At 36.7% G+C, this 19,178-nt stretch overlaps 1 protein-coding gene across 3 annotated transcripts in view; it reads left to right on the top strand.

The window, feature by feature from the left end:
- KDM4C (lysine demethylase 4C) overlaps positions 1 to 19,178 on the top strand; it is a 295,106-nt gene that overhangs the window by 262,834 nt on the left and 13,094 nt on the right. For all 3 annotated transcript variants that reach the window (XM_072358921.1, XM_072358920.1, XM_072358922.1), the window contains exon 19: positions 4,726 to 4,896. In XM_072358921.1, coding sequence (XP_072215022.1) covers positions 4,726 to 4,896 — 171 coding nt within the window. The remainder of the gene's footprint in view (positions 1 to 4,725; positions 4,897 to 19,178) is intronic.

Here is a 19,178-nt window from a genome sequence, read left to right on the forward strand (position 1 = left end):
ACCAATCCATCTAAGTGGGCTTCCCACAGGCAGCAGCTCTGATCTGCCATGGGGCATATGCTGGGCTCTTCTTACAGAGCGCTCCCCTGCAGCCCCCGATACTAACATTTTGTAAGCTGATTTATAACCCATTGTAAGGCCAATGGACTGTGGCAAAGGTGTCAAGGATTTATTTATGATGGGTTTTAAATTCTACCTTTTGAATAACCTAATCATGCCTTTAAGGTTTGGAATTTTTGTTATTGTTTTTCTTGTTTTACTACTGTTAGCTATTAGCTAGCCTTTCATACAGACATTATGTTGCTCTTCACTATTGGGTACAACTATGCATCCTTATTCTAATTACTATTTTATTTTACTTTAATTTCCTTGCTTACAAACAGAACAAGGGACATGCAGATTCACTCTGCAAATTTTTGCAGCACTCAAATACGTCTTCTTTTCAGCAAGAAAAAATCTCTCCTGGTATTTGGTAGTTCAAAGCACTCCACATAAAGCAAAGATGCTATTTCTCCCCATTTCAAGGAAACAAAATTACAGTTGTCCAGTGTTTCAATAACAAAACCTCTAGATGTGAATATGTGCCTGAATGCTCAGGGAATATCTTTGATTGCTTCTTCCTTCAAGTTTTAAAAAGAACAAACAACACAAAACTCAGCAACCAAAAAGAGTAGGAAAAATTATGGCACATATCTATAGCTGTATTGTAATGTAAATCAAGGAAGTTGCTCAACAGGAAACTCACAAACTCACTATGTGAGATAAAAATGTATTATTGCTGATATTAATGTATCTTTTCACCTAAGGCAAGCACTTATTGCAATGATGAAGTGAAATTTTTGTCCAGATAATTCATTGCTGCAATCTCATACAAATTGTGTTGAAATCATTCTTTGATACATTTTCATAACTCTTCTTTGCATTTTCCTTTATCTACAGTATTTTTTTCTAGACTGCTCTTTTAATGTCAGCCATGGAAAATACTTGCAAGTCTACTGGTGAAAAGTCATCATAAAGATGATCAAAAAGAAAAGCTTTTTTCTTGTATCCAGATAGTGATGCCAGATGCAGTAAATACACACATCTTAAGAATCTGATTTTTCTAATGTTGTGATGAACTTGCATTCATTCAATGCAAAAATGCATTATGTAGATACACACAGTCTCAAAACTAATCTTGCATTTGTTGAAGGTACTAGTAGAAAAGCTGTTTTATGCAGAATGGTTTGAATTTGTCCTGTTGCATTCTACATTAATTTGTTCCTGTAAATTGGAGTGCAGGTGCACCAACAATGCTTTGTCATTTGCTGTCTACAGACAGTGGGTTGTTTTTTGAATTTTCCATAGTCAAACCATGTTTATTTCTTGGCATGAAATGTATCCTTTACATCTTTTTGTCATCAGATTGCCAGAACACTTGGAACTACAGATGTGAATAGGTGCTCCACATGGACTTATTTTGATTGAAACCTCTGTTATACACAAGAAAATGAGTAAAAGACATTATATGTGACAGTAGTGTTGGGTAAAAAACACTGAAGAATTCATACAAGATCAGCAAAAACAGCACTGAAGGTCAGAGAAAGTCAGCTGGAAGCAAACGTATCCATCTGTGATATTTCATTTTGCAAATGCGATCAGAAGAGGTATCTAGACAGCCTCAGTTACATGCTTACCTCTGATCTGCTTTAAATTATCGTTTGCTATTCTTGGACAGTTTTTATCATCTCATACAGGGGATGAAAGTATACTGAAAGGGGGTAACTGTAGATCCTTTTTTTTTTTTTCTGTTGAATACGTGAGAATACAATGGTCATTGCCTCTGTCTGCTAACTACTGCCAGCTTCAACATTTTCAGGAGACTAGAAGCATGCCATAGGAAGGACAGATGAGTCAAAAATCATGAAGTGGCATATTTTTTGAAATGTCATGCATCATTTCTGTGCCCAAATTGCAGTTCTGAGGAATGAGCAGAAAACGATGATGGGAGAGTTATGTTTTTCATGTTCGTTTCTGTATCAAATAAATCTCTATTGTATTTAAATAAGAATTTTAAGGATCTGCCTCTATAAACTGTAGTCAGGGAGGGTATCTAGATATTTGGATATCCATTATAGGCTAGCTAGCTAGTATTTAATAAACATATGCGTACAGCATACATACATATTTTTTTAATAAGATTTTTGAGTCCTGACATACAGAAAAAGCAGGAGAAAGTCCTTTTTCTTCTTGTCTTTTTGAGGTCTGCAGACAGAAGGAGAGGTAAACTTTTTTTTTTTTAAATGCATCTCATTGTTTTCTGTATATCTGCTCCTATCTTAGTTCATCCTTGGCTTAGGTAGTGTTAAAATCATGCTTTTTAAACCACAGCTTTCTCAGTAATCTGGTAACTACCACAGCTGTTCCTTTAATCTCATAGACTTACATAACAACTGTTCTTTCTGATCAAAAACGACGTTCTTAACATCAATAAATTCTGAGGATTTTCTGACAGGAAATGTTTTCTGGGACATGCAATATGTCGTTGGAGCGTGCTTGTCAATATTTTTTTCTGGAAAATAAATCAAGAACTCTACCAAGTTAACAGACTAAAAAATAATCTCCTTGACCTAGGACGCATTTCTTTTTCATTCTTACTTCTTCTAATGTGCTTTGGCATTTCTTCTCTGAATATTTTGTCCTATGTAAACCAGTATTGTCTCTTTACATACTGTGTTTTGCCAGTCCATCATCTCAGAAGAGTTCCCTTTTCAATGTTTAATACATTTAAACCTTATAGCAGGGATATTTTCCTCATATTATAGTAGTGTAATTTTAAACTTCTACTTTCAGTTTACTCATATGAGTGCTTGAATTAATACTCTCCACTGCGATTCCGATTTCTTTCAAATAACTGAATAGACTGAAGTCAAAAATTGTTTGGTAGATGAGCATTTGTGTTTCAAGGTTGGATAAGAAGTGCTAACTGACATGTTAGCACTCCTGTGGCAACATCAGTAAATGGTCACTTCCCTCATCTGCTCCTCTGCAGTTAAACTAAGTAACAGAGGTAACTACATAAGTAGTAGTATAAAATGGAAAATCCAGGTAAACTGTTTAATATTTATATATATATATATATGATATCATATATATCATATATATGATCAAAACACTAGTTTGAAGTAAACTTTAGAAACATTATTGGATTTTTCTCTCTGAGGTGAGCTCAGCTAAATCCTCCAAATGCTTACGTCAGGCAGAGTTCTGACACACAAAGTTTTAGTGCACTGTCTCCAGAAATGGCACAGAATACTCCTATTTGGTTTGTAGAAGCTGAGAAGTTTAAACATTTTAAATCTCAGAAACTGGTGCAAGAAAGAGGCGTGATAGTGTCTACAGACTCCACAAAAGTGGGAGATGTCAGTTATTTCTTTTTCCCCGGGTGCACTGATGCTAATATGGATGTTTGGAATCTACCATAAAGAACTGGTGATGTGTTTTGTTTTCTCTTTGATATTAATGCTATAAAAACCATTTTCCAGATTCTCCAGAGACACTTTTATGTTTCTGTATTTATTGAGGAATACATTACCTCTGAAGGTTTGGAAAGCAGTTTTATTTAGGTAAATCAGTAACAAATGTCTTAGGATTTTTTCAATCTGCTTATGTAAGCATTTCTAATAAAGATAGTCAGTGCTTTCTGTATGCTGTCGCAGCTGCCCCTTGTCTTTGTATCTTCTACGGGTAGTATATATAGCTAAAATCACAATTAGTTTTTCTTGGTCAAAGAAAAGTACCTTTGTGAGGTAATTAATGGACAATTAAAATTGCAGGGAAGAAGATCTGTGTTTGATCAGAGGCTCTGTTAAACAGTGTTTCTGTGCCCTTTGTGTCTGTTGTATTTTCCATGGAAATAAATAAGAGGCAACCTGCATGTTTTCTTCCTGGTGAAGAACATTGCTTTTTAAGTGGAAAGTTCCTGGATATACTTCAGTTGGAAGTTGATGCTTAACAACTGTCAGCATCATGTGAGCTGCTGAGCATTTGGTGACTTACTAGGTTCTATTCTTTTTTTATTTATAAAAACCATTTTAAACAGTTATTGATGTAGATTTTCTGCATAATTTATCAACGCTACCACAGTTCTGATAGATGTAACTAGCTCTATTGAATGCACAGTGAAAAATGAGAAAAAGTGATGGGTACTAATATACTAAATGAGTAAGTGAAGAGTGATCAACGCTGTCCTGAAGTCTTCAAGTAAATGTTCTGTACAGTATTAGTTAAGAAGTCTCTCAGATAAACTCCTGTAGGATCTCTGCCATGAGCTGAAGATGCATTACATTTTTTATCCCATTCAGAAAATAGCAAAGTAATTATGAGAAATCATGTCCCAATAAAAGACCCTAAAATAAAAAAACTTCTAAAACAATGCAAGACCAAAGGCTAACTTTGCCATGTTTCAAGAACTTCAAAGAAAATGTACAAATCCTGTTAATTAATATTCTTTCTCTGCTGTGGAATGGTGAGAAGGTATAAATTGCAGATATATTTCTGACTGCTGTAATTTGTTATTCTTGAGGTGCTGATTGTTTTCTCATAAAATGAAAAACTTTGTTAAATTTGTGTGATCATGATGGAAAGGAGCAATTTTGCATTTAAAGTTTTTTTCTTATTGAGTGTTATTTTTCATTCAGTTTTAACTTTGATACAATTCTGATGAGTACTTCCAATTTTCTCAAGAGAACTAAAGCATGTGAGAAGACCATTACGGTTGGGCAGACGGTCATTGCGAAACACAGGAATACAAGATACTACAGCTGCAGAGTCATTGGAGTGACATCACAGCTTTTCTATGAGGTCATGTTTGATGATGGCTCTTTTAGTCGGGATACTTTTCCGGAAGACATTGTGGTAAGTATCTTCTTAGATAGCCTTTCTTTTTTGAGGGGTTGGTTTGTTTTGCTATTCACCTTTTGTTTTTGAAGAGTTGGAACATCTTGAACTACTTCTTTGGACCTTGAGGAGATAATGTTGTAATGTTCAGTTTGTGTCTGTTACTTTTGCTGCTGAGCTTGATTCTTTTCTAATGGGCTTCCAAATAGTGGTTGTTCTAATTAGTCTTTGCCATTTGACCAAATGTATCAGAAGTAATCTTACAAAGCCTTTTAATTAAATAAGAAATATGTATTTAATAAAGGAGATGAGAGAGGGAATTCCATGTATCCTTATCTGCCTCTCAGAGATAACTTGTAAAAATTCCTTGCTGAATAGAAAAATCCTGCTGTAATGAGAAGAATAGCTCTCATGAATCAGTTCTAACAACTTGTTTACACCTTCTGATGTTTAGCTTGTGCGATTACATTATTAATGATAAAAATCATCAGGGAGGAAAATGTGTAGTTTACTGCATTTCCAAAAAGCAGTTGAGATTTTTATTTCCCTGATGCACTTATATAAACTGCCATGTTTTTCAGAACTGTTAAGGACCACATTGTGAACTTAGAGGATCTGAACAGAATTTGCAAACAATTGTGAAAATATTCCTTTTCCTTTGTCATTTACATTGAGTAGATTGGATGATAACATTTGTTCTGTTCATCAGGTGCTTCATGGTGATTGTGCTGCCATATGACTGATCTTTTTTTAACCTTCATGCATTTCTGAGGCTTCTTTATGCTGAGCTTATTTTCTGGTGTACCTACAGATAAACCTGTAGAAGTTAGAGCCCCCAGGGTACATGGCTTGCAGAAGTGCTTTGTGTTGCCAAACTGGTTTTACTTTGCCTTGTGCAGAGTTGGAAAGTCTGGCATACACACCAGTGCATAAGAATATCTACTTTATTAGTATATGCTCCAGAGGCACAACACTTAGCAGGGGCTCCTCTGTGTTCCTCTACTGCAAAGATGTCTTTGAGCTGTTCTGTTTTCTGCAGGTCTAATGTTTTCCTGGAGGTAGCATTAGCTGACAGATAGCATCAGTGCAAATGATGCTGTTGTTGTTAGGAGCTTCATAGTTATTGAAAAGTCGTCTGCCTTTTAAAATATGGCATTTTGAAAGGGTACATTTCAGAGCAGTATATGGGGATTGAGCTGTTTACCTCCCACTGCTGTTAATAGAAAACATTTTGCAATTCCCCGCTACGTGTCTTTGAAAATTTATCCTTTAATTTGAAACACTCTGAAAGGCTCCATTAATGATCAAACTTTGATTTAGGATGATCAAGATATTAAGCAAATGTGGCTGTATTGTTATTAGAAACCCTTCTTTTGTGTATGCCTGCATCGTGGTATGGCAGAGATGAGAAACCGCTTGCCACCCTGGTGGGATATTCTGATCTCGAGCTAAGAATAAATGTAATCAGGTCTGGATATGCCTCAGTGCTTCCTAGATAGTGGATGAACAACATATAATTGTTTGATGGAAACACCAAACGAATTTCACATTCCTTAGAGAAATCTTGTTGTGTTTTCATTAGATAATATACCTGCAGCCGTTACTGGAAGGGAGAAAAAAAAAAAAAAAGTGTTTTTTCTTCTGCCTGGACTAAAACTTGCTAATCCATGCAATGTGCGTATCAGGTGTTAGTGCCGCCGGGAGGACTTATTCATCAAATCTGGTGTGAAAGCAATGTTGCTGCCTATTGAAGAACTTATTTTTCTAATCTGTTTTCACTTTTCAACTAGCTCACAAAGATAGCAGCAGCTTTCTGCTTTCCCACTATGTGCTGAATCCTCTACATAATTTCAGCTCAGCTCACAATAGACCACAATTCCAGTGTTCAGACACAGTGATTTATTTTTAAGAAGGAAAACGGGGAGCAGGGAAATTTCAGTCTCAAAGCTTCTTGAAACTGTTTGCATGTAAGCATTCAATAACTTCCAAAGCAGGGTGTGCATTGTTCTGTTCTCATATGTATTTTTTACTGTTCATATGTATTTTTTACTGTTTGCATCCACCTTTACTACATAGATCAGGATTTATTAGTTGTAGGTGTTAGATATATAGGTGTAGCAATATAGATTCATTTCATTTTAAGCTATTGCTTGTACTGTATTTTATTTCTGCCTTGTCAGAATTTCTTTGAATAATCACTCCTCAATTACAGTGTTGAAACCAATTAGACAGCATTTTTGGTGTGCTAAGAAGCCAGCTTTCCTTCTATCTGTTTAGTGTTAGAGGGTGCAAAGTAGTGTCCACAGCTACACATTTTCTGGCAGAAACAGCGGGACTGCTTTTTCTTTAAATGACAGAAAGACTGCAGTTAAGGGATAGTATGTGATATCTTAAAGGATGCTAGATGGCAGCTGTGGCAGTTACCTTAACCAAGCCAACATGCAAGGGTGGAGCGCATATGCTGCAGTACAGTAACTGCTTCCGAGAAACAACAAGCATGCCACTTGTTGCTTCTTGAAGGTCTGGTGTACTGTAGCTTGTCACACAGCTGCTAGTTCAGCACCAGGAGGTATTCTGTCCAGCTCAACAGGACAGGTCTGTATGATACACAGATGTTTGTGTATTAATTCCACATCAGGAGATGTCTCAGGTCTTCAGCCTGCTCAGTTCTTCTTCATGATTGATGGTCATATCTTCAGTGGTACAGCTTGGAAATTTGCTGTAAATTAATATTCTCAGTCAGATTTATTTGTTTATTTATTTGTTTGCTTTTCTATATATTGTAGCTGTCAGTAATGCTTACCAGCAAGTATAACTGCGCACACACACACATATATATGCATACATGTAACTTGAAATTAGAGCTAAGGTTGCAGTTATTCCTATGTTTCTTACATCACTGAAATCTCAGTGCAAGAAGGCCTTGCAGTATACTTGACTGGAGAAAGAAAGGTCTCACCAAATTATATTTATTCCAAGAAAGAGGAAAAGAGGTTACAGATAAACGTGCTTTGCTAAAGGTGTCTGATTACAGGAGAGGTGAGCAGATCTCTCCTGAAATGCCAGACATTGTTTCAGGTCATTTGCCCCACTAAATACTTTGGTTCTCCAGTTTTCATTACACATAGAACTGTTTGCTGTCGTGCTTTCACTTTGTGACTGTCAAGCAAATTGGTGAATAAAAATAAGAGTACGTCCTCATTCTGTCCATGACATACCCAAATTGTGTTTTAGTTCACCAAGTTTATAAGTAGGGAGCCTGCTTTGGCAGTAGGGTTGGACTCGATGATCTCTAGAGGTCCCTTCCAACCCCTACAATTCTGTGATTCTGTGACTCTATAAATCTAGGGATTCTCCATACAGATTGTAAGCTGGTCTGTAGGTTGTCATGCCTACCACCCACAATGGACTCTACTGATTAAAAACAATAAATTGAATACCATCCAGTTGAGGTTTAATCCTGGGAGGCAGCTAAGCACCAAACAGCCACTCACTGTCCCCACAGGGGGTTGGGAAGGGAATTGGAAGGGCAGAAGTGTGAAAAGTCATAGGATGAGATAAAGAGAGTTTACAAAGTAATGCAAAAGCTGTGTGCACAAGCAAAACAAGCCAAGAAATTAATTCACTGCTTCCCACAGGCAGGCAGATAGATACTCAGGCATTTCTAGGGAAGCAGGGCTCATCACATGTAAATTTATTGGGAAGACAAACACTGCCACTCGCAATATGCCCTCATTCTTCCTTCTGCAGCCCAGCTTTTGTTGCAGAGCTTGGCATTGGGTGGTATGGAGTACCCTCATGGTCAGTTTGGGCCAGCAGTCCTGGCTGTGTCTCCTCCCAACTTCTTGTGCACCTCCAGCATCCTGGCATGAAGAAGAGCCTAAGAAGCAGAAACGTCCTTGGCTCTGTAGAAGCAGTGCTCTGCAACAACTCTTATGTGGCTGTGTGATTGGTGCTTTTTTCATTAAAAAAAAATCCAAAGAAGAACATCCTATGAGCTTCTGCATCAGTAATGATCTCTGCTAGCCAAAACCCTGACACATCCTAAATGCTCTTTCAGCTGATGGAATGTTGCTGTAAATGTTCAGCAAGGATGAACATCAGGGACATGGAAGCAAGGTGTATATGATAAGTTGTTTGGAGATATATATTCAAGAGTCCATGAGTTTGTTTTTCAGACCACATTAGGATAGTTTCCTCATGTCTTAATAAAATGCCATAATTTTACTACTAAAAAATTGTTAAAATGCATTTTAAGACAGCACCTGTCAGAAGCAGGAACAAGGAAGGTTTGCATGTCTGGTTGGTTGATAGCTTGATTTGTATGTTTTGAGTCTGAAACTGTTTTATGACACACCCACAGTGGTACCTGGAAACCTTAACTTTAATCAGTAGAGTTATGCTGATACTAATTTAAGTATGTTCTTTCAGTAGTGCACCCAAGAGAGCCTTTGCTGTCAGGAGGACAGTGTAGATTACGGTCTATCTCTTTGTGTCTGTCAATACTTTAAAATCACCATTATCAGAAAAGGGAGGAACAGGACTATTTAGAACTCTGACAGCTGAAGTACATCACTGAAATTACCAAGAAGGCTACAACTTTTCACAGTGTGCACCGAAACTTCACAGAACCCAAAGTTATTATCTTCTCCTTTCTTTGTAATAAATCTGAACTCATTTTAGTTACTAGTATTTGAAGGAAGACCTGCCAGAATAATAGCAATGTAATTTGAGAAGCTATTTAAAAAAAGACTTTTCTCAGTCAGAGACTTTCTTTGCAATTCTCTGCCTCAGTCCCTGCTGACAAATGCTCACTTTACACCTCTGCAAAATTATGAAATGAAAGCTTCAGTATCTCATGACCTACACTTCAGTGTATACATATACTGTGTGCATAGGCTTGCCAATTATCTTTTCTTTCTTGCTGAATCCAGACTGACTGATATTCTGAATGATCCTTTCTAGCTTATATGTCTTCCAAGGGTCTGCAGTTGCATAGGCATCTGTTATCTTGGAAGTTGTCCAAGACGAGGTGAACTGATTGTGGCACAGTATAGTGTAGGGGTAAGAACACAGATTGTCCTGAGGATGTTATTATAAGGCTGCTGAGAGACAGAACAAATTCGCTTCATCCTCCTTTGAGATACAGAACCAATGGGATTTAGCTGGGCAGTTCTTCAGAAATTATTTCCTCTACAGGCAGGCTGAATGGAACATCAATTTAAAACTGCAGTGTGCTGTTATGTCGGTGAGATTTTTTGCATGTGTAGGGAAAAAGGTAGTGCTTTGGGGCCTTTGAATGTCAGTGCTTGGCATACAGCTTAAAGACAAAAGTCTTACTTCTTTACTACTGACATTATCTGTCTGTGACAAGTGGCTTTCAGTGGTGCTATAAATGCTGTGATAGTTCAGGCAAAAAAGGGTTTTTTCCTTCATTTATGAATTTGTTGGAAAATGAGGCCCGTGGAAGGAAAGAACAATTAGGAAGAAACATACGAAGATCAGACATAGAGCTTCAGAGCTCGAGATTATGTCTGCAGGACCGTGGACTGATTAAGTGTGGACACTTAATAAGCTTCTCAATTTCTGTTTGTTAGTACGTGTGTGGCTACTCATTTTGAAACAGTGTACTGCTTGAACAACTGACATTTGGAAATAGTGTGTTGACAGTGTGTTGATGTCTGTGTAGACAGAAAAATAGAGGACTTGTTTCTGGCCCTGGGAATCTCATAAGCATGCTGTGTCTTACAGAACGGACTTGTGTAACTTTTTCTCCATCAACCCTGTCTGGCACTGTTATTGACAAAGTACTGACAGGTTTAAAGTAGTTTCTTTTCTGAGTTTCCTTTCTCTTTTTACCTCTCTTGCCTACCTGTTCAAATCAAAACCTTAAACAGTAGTGCATACCTTCTTTTTATCTGCAAAAGATGCACTAGATTTCTGATAGAGAACAATAGAATATTGTTCACTTTTATTATGCTGACATTTAACTGTACAGTGGCTAAGGAAATTAAAACATTTGAACTAATACTCATTTAGTCTTCAGATGCTTTGGATGTTCTCCAGTATCACCAGCACCAGCAATTTCTGAGAACATAAAGGTTAGAGAACAAGAGGATAAATCATATTTGGTATAAATGCAATCAGAAATTTCTCAGAAGTAGGTGAATGATGTAGGAAAATAGGTACAATTAATTATAACGGGTTCAGCAACTTTAAGAATTTAAAACAACATTGAGCTAAATGCTGCACTACTCATGTTCAGCTTATTCAATTATATGCATATATTTTTAGCATTGTAAACATATCTGCTATATAGGTGAACTTACTACTTGGCAGTTTTTACATTGTGAACTTCGGCTGAAAAATTCTGGAAAGCACATTTGAAAGTCATGTGAACCACCTCTGAGGAGGAAATTTGGGTTTCTCTTTTGGGTTCATTTTTTGTTTTAAATCCATTTAAAATATGTCAGAACGTTACATGTGTATGTGTGTATCTTTGTTCTGAAAAACGGACGTCACTTTTTTTACACATTTTTTTTTCCTAAATTGTGAATTTTTGCACTTGATTTGCAAGCACCAATACAGATTATGCTGTGCTTTACACATACAAGTCGTTATTTGTCTCTTCTGAATACTAACAGTAATGAATTTCTGTTTTTAGTGCTGTGGTTTTAATAAGCTGAAATCAAACTCTTTGAAACACTAAAAGAGAGGTACCTTCCAAGTGGAGGCTATCATTCTGTATTGTAACTCTTGAGCATTAAAATATGCAGTAGCTTACTTCCAACACGAAATTTGTTGTACAGTACTATAACTGTATTGATTTAATGGAGATATTTTCATTTTATAACAGAAAACAGAAGTGTTTTTTTCTGCGTTTTTTGCTTTTTCTGTTTCCTGTTGCAGTAGAAAGATAATAGCTAAGCATAAGAATTGAATACAGTATAGATTAAGAGCAAATTAAACCTTAAAGTGTAAGTATTATCTTTATACGTTTTCCTATATGTAACGTCTGTTTCACTTTCTGACTCAGTGCTTTACAGAGCCTTATCAATACAGAACTTACATGAGTTGATGATAATGCCACAGCTGAGCAGAAGAAACAAAATGGAAGATAATCTACTACTTTGTGGTTTAAGATTAAATGGCTAACTTTGTAGTGAAGCATCTGAGAAACAGAAATTCATTGAAATATTTGTTGCATTTGCAAAAGTGAGTGCCTATCCATATCCAGCACCATGATGAAATCTACCATATTGAGCATGTGGGACACAATGAAATATCTGGAATCTGATAGGAATCACAGATCAAGTGGCTATTTAGGATGAGAGAGCAGCATTATTTGCCTTTCCATCTTTTTTCTGAGGTAACCAATAACTGTAGGATTTTCATATCTGGCAATTTACACTATTTGTAGTATATTTCAGAAGTAGATTATTTCCCACCTTGCCATGTGTGTTATACAGGAGAAAATAATGGCTGAAACAGAATACAAAATCCTCATCGTCCTCTTGAGTATAGTAGATTTACTAGGAAGCTTGAGCCTTCAGATCCTTACTTGTCTCCAGTTGAGGGAAAGTGAGACATGAACATACTGGAGAGAATACAACAAAAGGTCAATGGGATGATGAGCAGTGTGCCCCCGGTGGCGCACGGTGTTAGAACCGCCGCTTGCAACACCAGAGGGCCCGGGTTTGAATCCCCCTTGTGGCGCAAGGGGTAAAACTGCCGCTCTGCTACACTAGAGGGCTCGAATCCCGGGAGTTGGACTCGATGATCTCTAAGGTCCTTTCCAACTCGCACGATACTATGATATGATACTATGATATGATATGATATGATAGTTTTTCCGTAATGGAAGACTGGGAGAGCTGGAACTGTTCAAGCCTAGAGAATAGAAGGCTCAGGGTAGTTTTGTAGATGTATGTGAATACCTGAGGTATGCAGAGAGAGCCGGGCTCTTTGCAATGGTGCCTAGTGACCAGATAAGAGGCAGTGAGCCCAGACTGAAATGCAAGAGGCCCCTCCTTGACATCAGGAAACACTACACTTCAATTTTTCTTTTTTGATTTGGAGTTGACTGAGCAATGCCAGAGGCTGTACTGAGAGGAGTCTCCCACCTCAGAGATCTTCAGAACTGCCTGGACGTGGTCCTGGGCATCCTTCTCTGGGTTTCCCTGCTTGAGCAAAGCTGTTGGACCATTTTGTGATTCTGTTATATACATAATATGTGTGGCTAGGAAAGTAGGTGGATTCATGTAACTGTCGCAAGGTTTCTCCACTGCACAAAGGAGACCATGTATTTCAGTCAAGCACAGTGAGTCAAACACCCTGATGTGCCTTTTAATTTCACCTTCATGCTGCTCTTATGAGACAGTGAGTTTTGTTTCATAGAGCATTTTGTACCCCACAGTAAGGCTTCCTTATTATCCTTTATTTTGCACTTTGTTTGTATGCCCAGTAATACCACGGACATCCTGAGCTGTTTTCTGTATCAGGGGCTAGAATTACAGTCTTTTGGGCAATTCTGCATCTCTCATTTAGCATGATTCATGAATTTGTGTAATTGCTGAAAGACAACTTTATGGCTGAAACAGTAAATTTCTAAGCTGCATATAAAAAATAAAATAAAATTGATGTATTAAGGAATGCATGGTTCAGTTTGACTTCTAGTTTCCCTTTGGTTAAAAAATATACTCCCTTTATAAGAGAAGAATCAGCAACATTTTAAGGACAACATAATATGCATGAGTTCAAAGTATTTTTATACTATGCGGTCTGTGATCCAATGCTAAATTTGTTGAATTACAGTAACTATTCTGTTAATCTGGTGATTTCATTGAATTTATACCGATTCAAAACCAGAATTGCACTCCTGGGAATCAGGCCTGCTCTTTCAAATGCTAATGCACTGTGTAAATTGCTGTTCCTGTTTAGATAAAATTCTGACTGTGGCAAATTAGCTACCACTATCCTTTTCATTCAAATTGTCTTGGAACGTATGAAACCTAATTTTGTGTTTCTAAAAATTTGCATGAGTACTGTACACTATCAGTTTCTCAAAGAAAAACAGTTTGACAGTCTTTTGACATCAGCAGTTGATTTCAAAGAGTTTCTACAGTTCTTTGTCTGCACTTCCTCTTTAATAGTGTTGGTAGATATATTCACTGTTTTCAGCTGCAGTATGTTATTTGTCTGTATGACAAGCTTTTCTAAATCAGAGGTACTGTTGTAATCACATTGGTCGTGCTCCTTATAAAACAATTACTGGTAAGCATGACTGTGGAAGCTTAATCACTAGCACTAAAGTTGAAAGTTAATGTTAGCTGAAATAACATAAGCAGAGGAGACAACTTGTATTAAATGCCTTTGCAGAATGGCCTTGGGGACATTTCAGCTCTGACGTCAGGACTGAGCAGAGGTACAGGGAAGGCACCTTTCCTGCTCTGCCCCGGAAGCTGTGTTCTCTCTGGAGTTTGTACAGCAGTAGCTAACTCGTAATGACAGCTTGCTCACCACACGTTCAGTTCCTCTGCATCCTTTCCTGTTCAAACAGTCTTCATATATTAGTGCAAAGAGCAATATATCTCATGGCAGGTATCCTAGCAGCAATGAATTGGGTTAGTAAATTAAATTCAGCTTGTAATTTGAAAGGGGAGAATTTAGATAGGACCAACTGCGGTCAGTGGTAACATCATTTTTGTCAGTAGTCCAACGGTTAGGCTATGATTGTTAATACCTTTTTCACGTTGTGATTCTGGGAATGAGAAATCCAGCTGAAGTCTTATGAGTTGAAGTGAGATGTAGTGAGCATGCTTTGTCTGTTGTCAGAAGTAAGAGTTTCCACTGAAGTTTCTAAAATTCTACGATTAATGCCTATTTTGCTACGAAATAAATTTCAGTTCCTCCAGAATAAGAGGGCAGAAGTGTTGGTTATCAAGTTCTGGAGACTATGGATAAATTCCAAATTATTTTTTTAGAAACCAAACAATTTTTAATGTAAAAGCTCAAAATGAGATAGTATATTGGCTTTCTCCATACAAATAGTTGATAGAGAAAGGTTGATATTAAAGTCTGACACATTCCTGTGGATTGAGGTATGAAGGAGGTAGTAAGTGATGGACAGTGTCTGTTTCACAGTTTGATTTTAACAGTGTGTGTGAATTTGCAAACACAAATTAAGTGCTAGTATGTAAAATAAAACTGAGAAAAGCAGGATAGGAAGGCCAGGTTTATTGCAATTAGAGAGTCTGATTTAGCTTTAATTCATCTTTTTAGTATCTGTTTCTCTTTGATCTTTGAAACCTCAGGGCTAGATTATCTGCTTTCAGTCTTCTAGGAGGAGGATTAGAATATTGTACCTAAACCTCTATGAATGGGGGATGGAACAATATGTAGAGGATAGGTATCATCAGGCACAGTAGAGGATGAAGCCAGATTGCTGCTTACCTCTGCCTTTAGCCATTTCTGCTCAACAAGTCTCATGACAACATCATAGTGGGGTTCAAGAGCCTTCTGATGCAGAAGGCAGCAGCACAACAAAATTGATTCTCACTCAGCCTTTGTGTAAGACTGAAGTTGACTGATTGGAGAGTGTCTTCCTGGAGGGTTTTGATGTCTTCTGGAATAGAAATAATGAGAAACTTCAAAGTACAAAAATATATTCATCTAAACTAATTGATACAAATATTTTGCTTTGTCAGGCTCTGAGCTAGCAGTCAAACAGCCTTCAAATGGATAGCATCTGGGAAGAATAACGCCAGCCAGATTCTGCATGTGTTTTTTAAAATTCCATACTATTTCTTTAAGAGTAGTCAACATTATTTTTGCCACTTACATATATTTCATTCTTCTGCTGCATTACAGAATCATACAGCAAGAAAAGTATTATAAGTATGCGATAGCTCAAAAGACATGTTGCAAGAGCCACGTGTACCCACTTTAGCCCTGCATTGTTCATATCAATTATAGTGCCAGTGGCGTTTCACTAGAATTTTAATAAAGAATGAGGCATTTTCTGCTTTGTTTCCAAAACAAAGCAAATCAGCAAACAAAGCACAGAAATGTCAAGAAGATGGAGAAAATTTTGCTAAGTGACATCGAGAAAAATCCTGTGATTAAAATACAGTTTAAACAAACAAAAATATTTTATTTAGAACACAGTCTAAAGCATAGAGTTTTGAAAAATACCAGAGTTCAGCACTGTGCCTGCTAGTTAAACAGATAAGCAATTCTATTAGTGCTGAGGAAAATAAAATTGGAGTTGCTGAGATTCATGTGATAGGAATGACTCAGTTAGGAAATAAAGAGGTGTCCACCTGATTATGTTTGCTGTCATGGTTAATGCTTGTCTACAGTTTGATGCTCATCACTGTGTGGATTTTGTGGAAATACCCTAATGGGGAGTGTGTAGAAGCAAGTTATGTGCATAGCAGCCTTTAAAGCATTTTAACAAGATGCAGAAGAATGGATGGTTAAGAGCAGGAAGAGGCTATTCTATATGTGAAAGGACATATATAAAAAAACCTACGAGGTTATACTTGTTCATAAATGTAAATCTTGGTTTTGGGAAACAGTGAAGCTGAAAACAATCAGTGTTTATTCATACAGGTTGGAGGTGAATGTGAACTACACACAGATGATATTCCCATTATATACTGTATGAGATAGATTGATTATTTTTTTTTCCTTCCGTATCTTTACAAATGTTTGGGCTTATTTTTGTAAAAAATGAAAAATATTAATCTTCCTTTTCTAGCTATATATGTTTGAATTTTTTAAGACTGCGTTCAGGGAAAACTGGTCTCCAGTAATAGTAATCAGCTGAAGAGGTTCTCATAGATTTCAGAGTGATTTCATAGAATCACAAGGTTGGAAATGACCTACGAGATCATCTAGTCCAATCATCCTCCCACTACCGTTGCTACCAGAAGCCACTAAACCATATCTTATAGCTCCTCATCCAGAGACCTCTTGAACACTGTCAGGGGCGGCAACTCTACCATCTCCCCGACTGAAAACGTATTTTACACTGCAATATTTAAACAATTCTGCTCTTCCCTACTAAACTCACTGTAGGAGCACAGCTGTAAGAACTGAGTTTAGTAGTCTCCTTCAGACAGTGTTCTAATCTGATCAAGATAGAAACTGATTTCCTTCATCCTGATACAAGTTCCACTGAAGGCCCATGTGGAAGTATGAGTGGGAGGCAATGTGCAGTTCTTAAAACAGACATAGCAACAAAGTTTATCAGTTGGAGGTTCAAATCAGAGCCCTTCATCACTGTATCCTCTCTTGAATCAGAGCAGGATCACATAATCAAAATAAATAACAAAATCCAGGTGATCTGATGATGATGTCTTGTGATTTGATAAAACAAATATTGATATTTTGTCATGACTGTTTTCCAGCAACATTTTAAAATATTAGACTATTGCTAGATTTATAGCTCCTCTAAACAATGCCATGTGGGCATTTTCCCTTTTTTCAAATAAGGTCTAGAGATAAAATGACCAATGTTGTTGCTATGATTTGAAATACAAAGTTTACTTTTTTGACTGTGATCATACTGTTTTAAGTGAAGGGAGTTAACTGACCCTTCTCCACCAATCTCATGTCACGTTCACTTAAGACTAAATCAAGTTTGGAAGGATTTGATTCCAGTTAAGCTTCTGAAAGATCAGACATGCTTTAAGCTGACAGTTGAAGGCAGAATGTTGTACAAGCTTATGAAAAACTTTTTTTGATGCTAGATTCTGGAGCAATTCTGAACATCTGAAATATTCTTGAGAGTGTCTTTTCAGGTTTTTAAACATGAAAAAAAAAAAAAACAAAAAACCAAAAAAAAAACAAACAGATTTTTAAATGGAAAAGAAAGATTTTGAAAGTGTTATTAAATGATGCATTGCAGTCTTTAGGTCTTTTTCATTCAACTGCTGCTTTCCTCGCTGGGGGGAAAAAAAGAACAAACCTCAAACTTTTTTTTTCCCCATTAAGTGCTAATATATTCTATGTCAGCTATGCTCTATTTTCCTTTCTAAGATTTTTTCTCTATCTAGCTTTCTGTCAGACCAGAGACTCAGTAAATTAACTTTGGCTGATATCTGTAGTCACAGAATAATTTCTTCATTTCCTACTACAATCTTTACATGAAAGACTACAGTATCCTTTCTACTATCAATATTGCTTTCCGGCTTCTCTAAGCCAGTCAGTGCCTGAAGATATGAGCCACACCTGTAGAAGATGACTTGCTCAGTAGCACTGAAATTTAGCCTTGTTGACTTCAAGAATCACAGGATTTAATTTTGTGCTTCCTTTGAATTTAATAAATGTAGTTGTTTTCAGTATGGTTGCTTTGGATAAAATTTAGAAGAAATCTTAGTCGCTTCGATTTTTATAATTTCCAAAATAATTCTTAAATTTATCTTAAATCTGTACTTTCTAGCCTTCATTTAGGAAGCCTTCTAATCATATTTTTTTCATTTTTTAAAATAAATTAAGATATTTTCTCCAAGTGTCAGTGGCTGCAATTCAGAATTTTGGAATCTCACAACATTTCTCTGTCACCTTTTTTCCTTATTTCTTAGTGTGGGTCCATGTTCTTCTGTTCAGCTGGTGTCAACAATCACCACCCTGATGGTGCAACTAGAGTTAGTACTTACAGATATGCTCTTCAGCTTTTGTGATTCAAAGTATTGTTCAGTCACTGTGGAAAAAACAAAAGAACATCAGGGGAAACAAAAACATTGGAAAACTTCTTCATGACAGTGCCAGGCATAAAATAACATTCTTTATCATTCCAACAGCTATTACTAATGGATTGATTATTGTGTTAGGTCAATGCATGTCATGAATATAAAATTATATGTTTCTAAATTCAGAAAATGCATCCTGTTTAAAAAAAAAAAAAAAAAAAAAAAAAAAAAAAGTTTAAGAATTGTTATTCTCTACAATTTAGAATGAAATTTTTTGAGTATCTGTAAACTTAGAATGTGTGGGACTGTGTCTGAAGTGTACGTTACTTACATCTGGCTTATGGGGATGTTCAGAGATTTCCATATCTTGTGCCCAACTTTTCATGATAAAATTGAGAAGAGTGAGGTTGCGTTTTGTTAATTTTGGCCCGAAAAGTAGGTCTGATCATGCCTCATCTGTGTAATAGAAGAAAAGCTAGGAACTGTCGGCAGTAATCAGCTCAAATGTTTTAGTATGGGTTTCCCAAATGTTGTTCCATAAAGTGAGGTACTTTGGTTACATATATATATATATGTATGTATATATGTAATATGAGGGATGGG

Source organism: Excalfactoria chinensis, chromosome Z, assembly GCF_039878825.1.
Source record: "Excalfactoria chinensis isolate bCotChi1 chromosome Z, bCotChi1.hap2, whole genome shotgun sequence".
NCBI classification, from domain to species: domain Eukaryota; kingdom Metazoa; phylum Chordata; class Aves; order Galliformes; family Phasianidae; genus Excalfactoria; species Excalfactoria chinensis.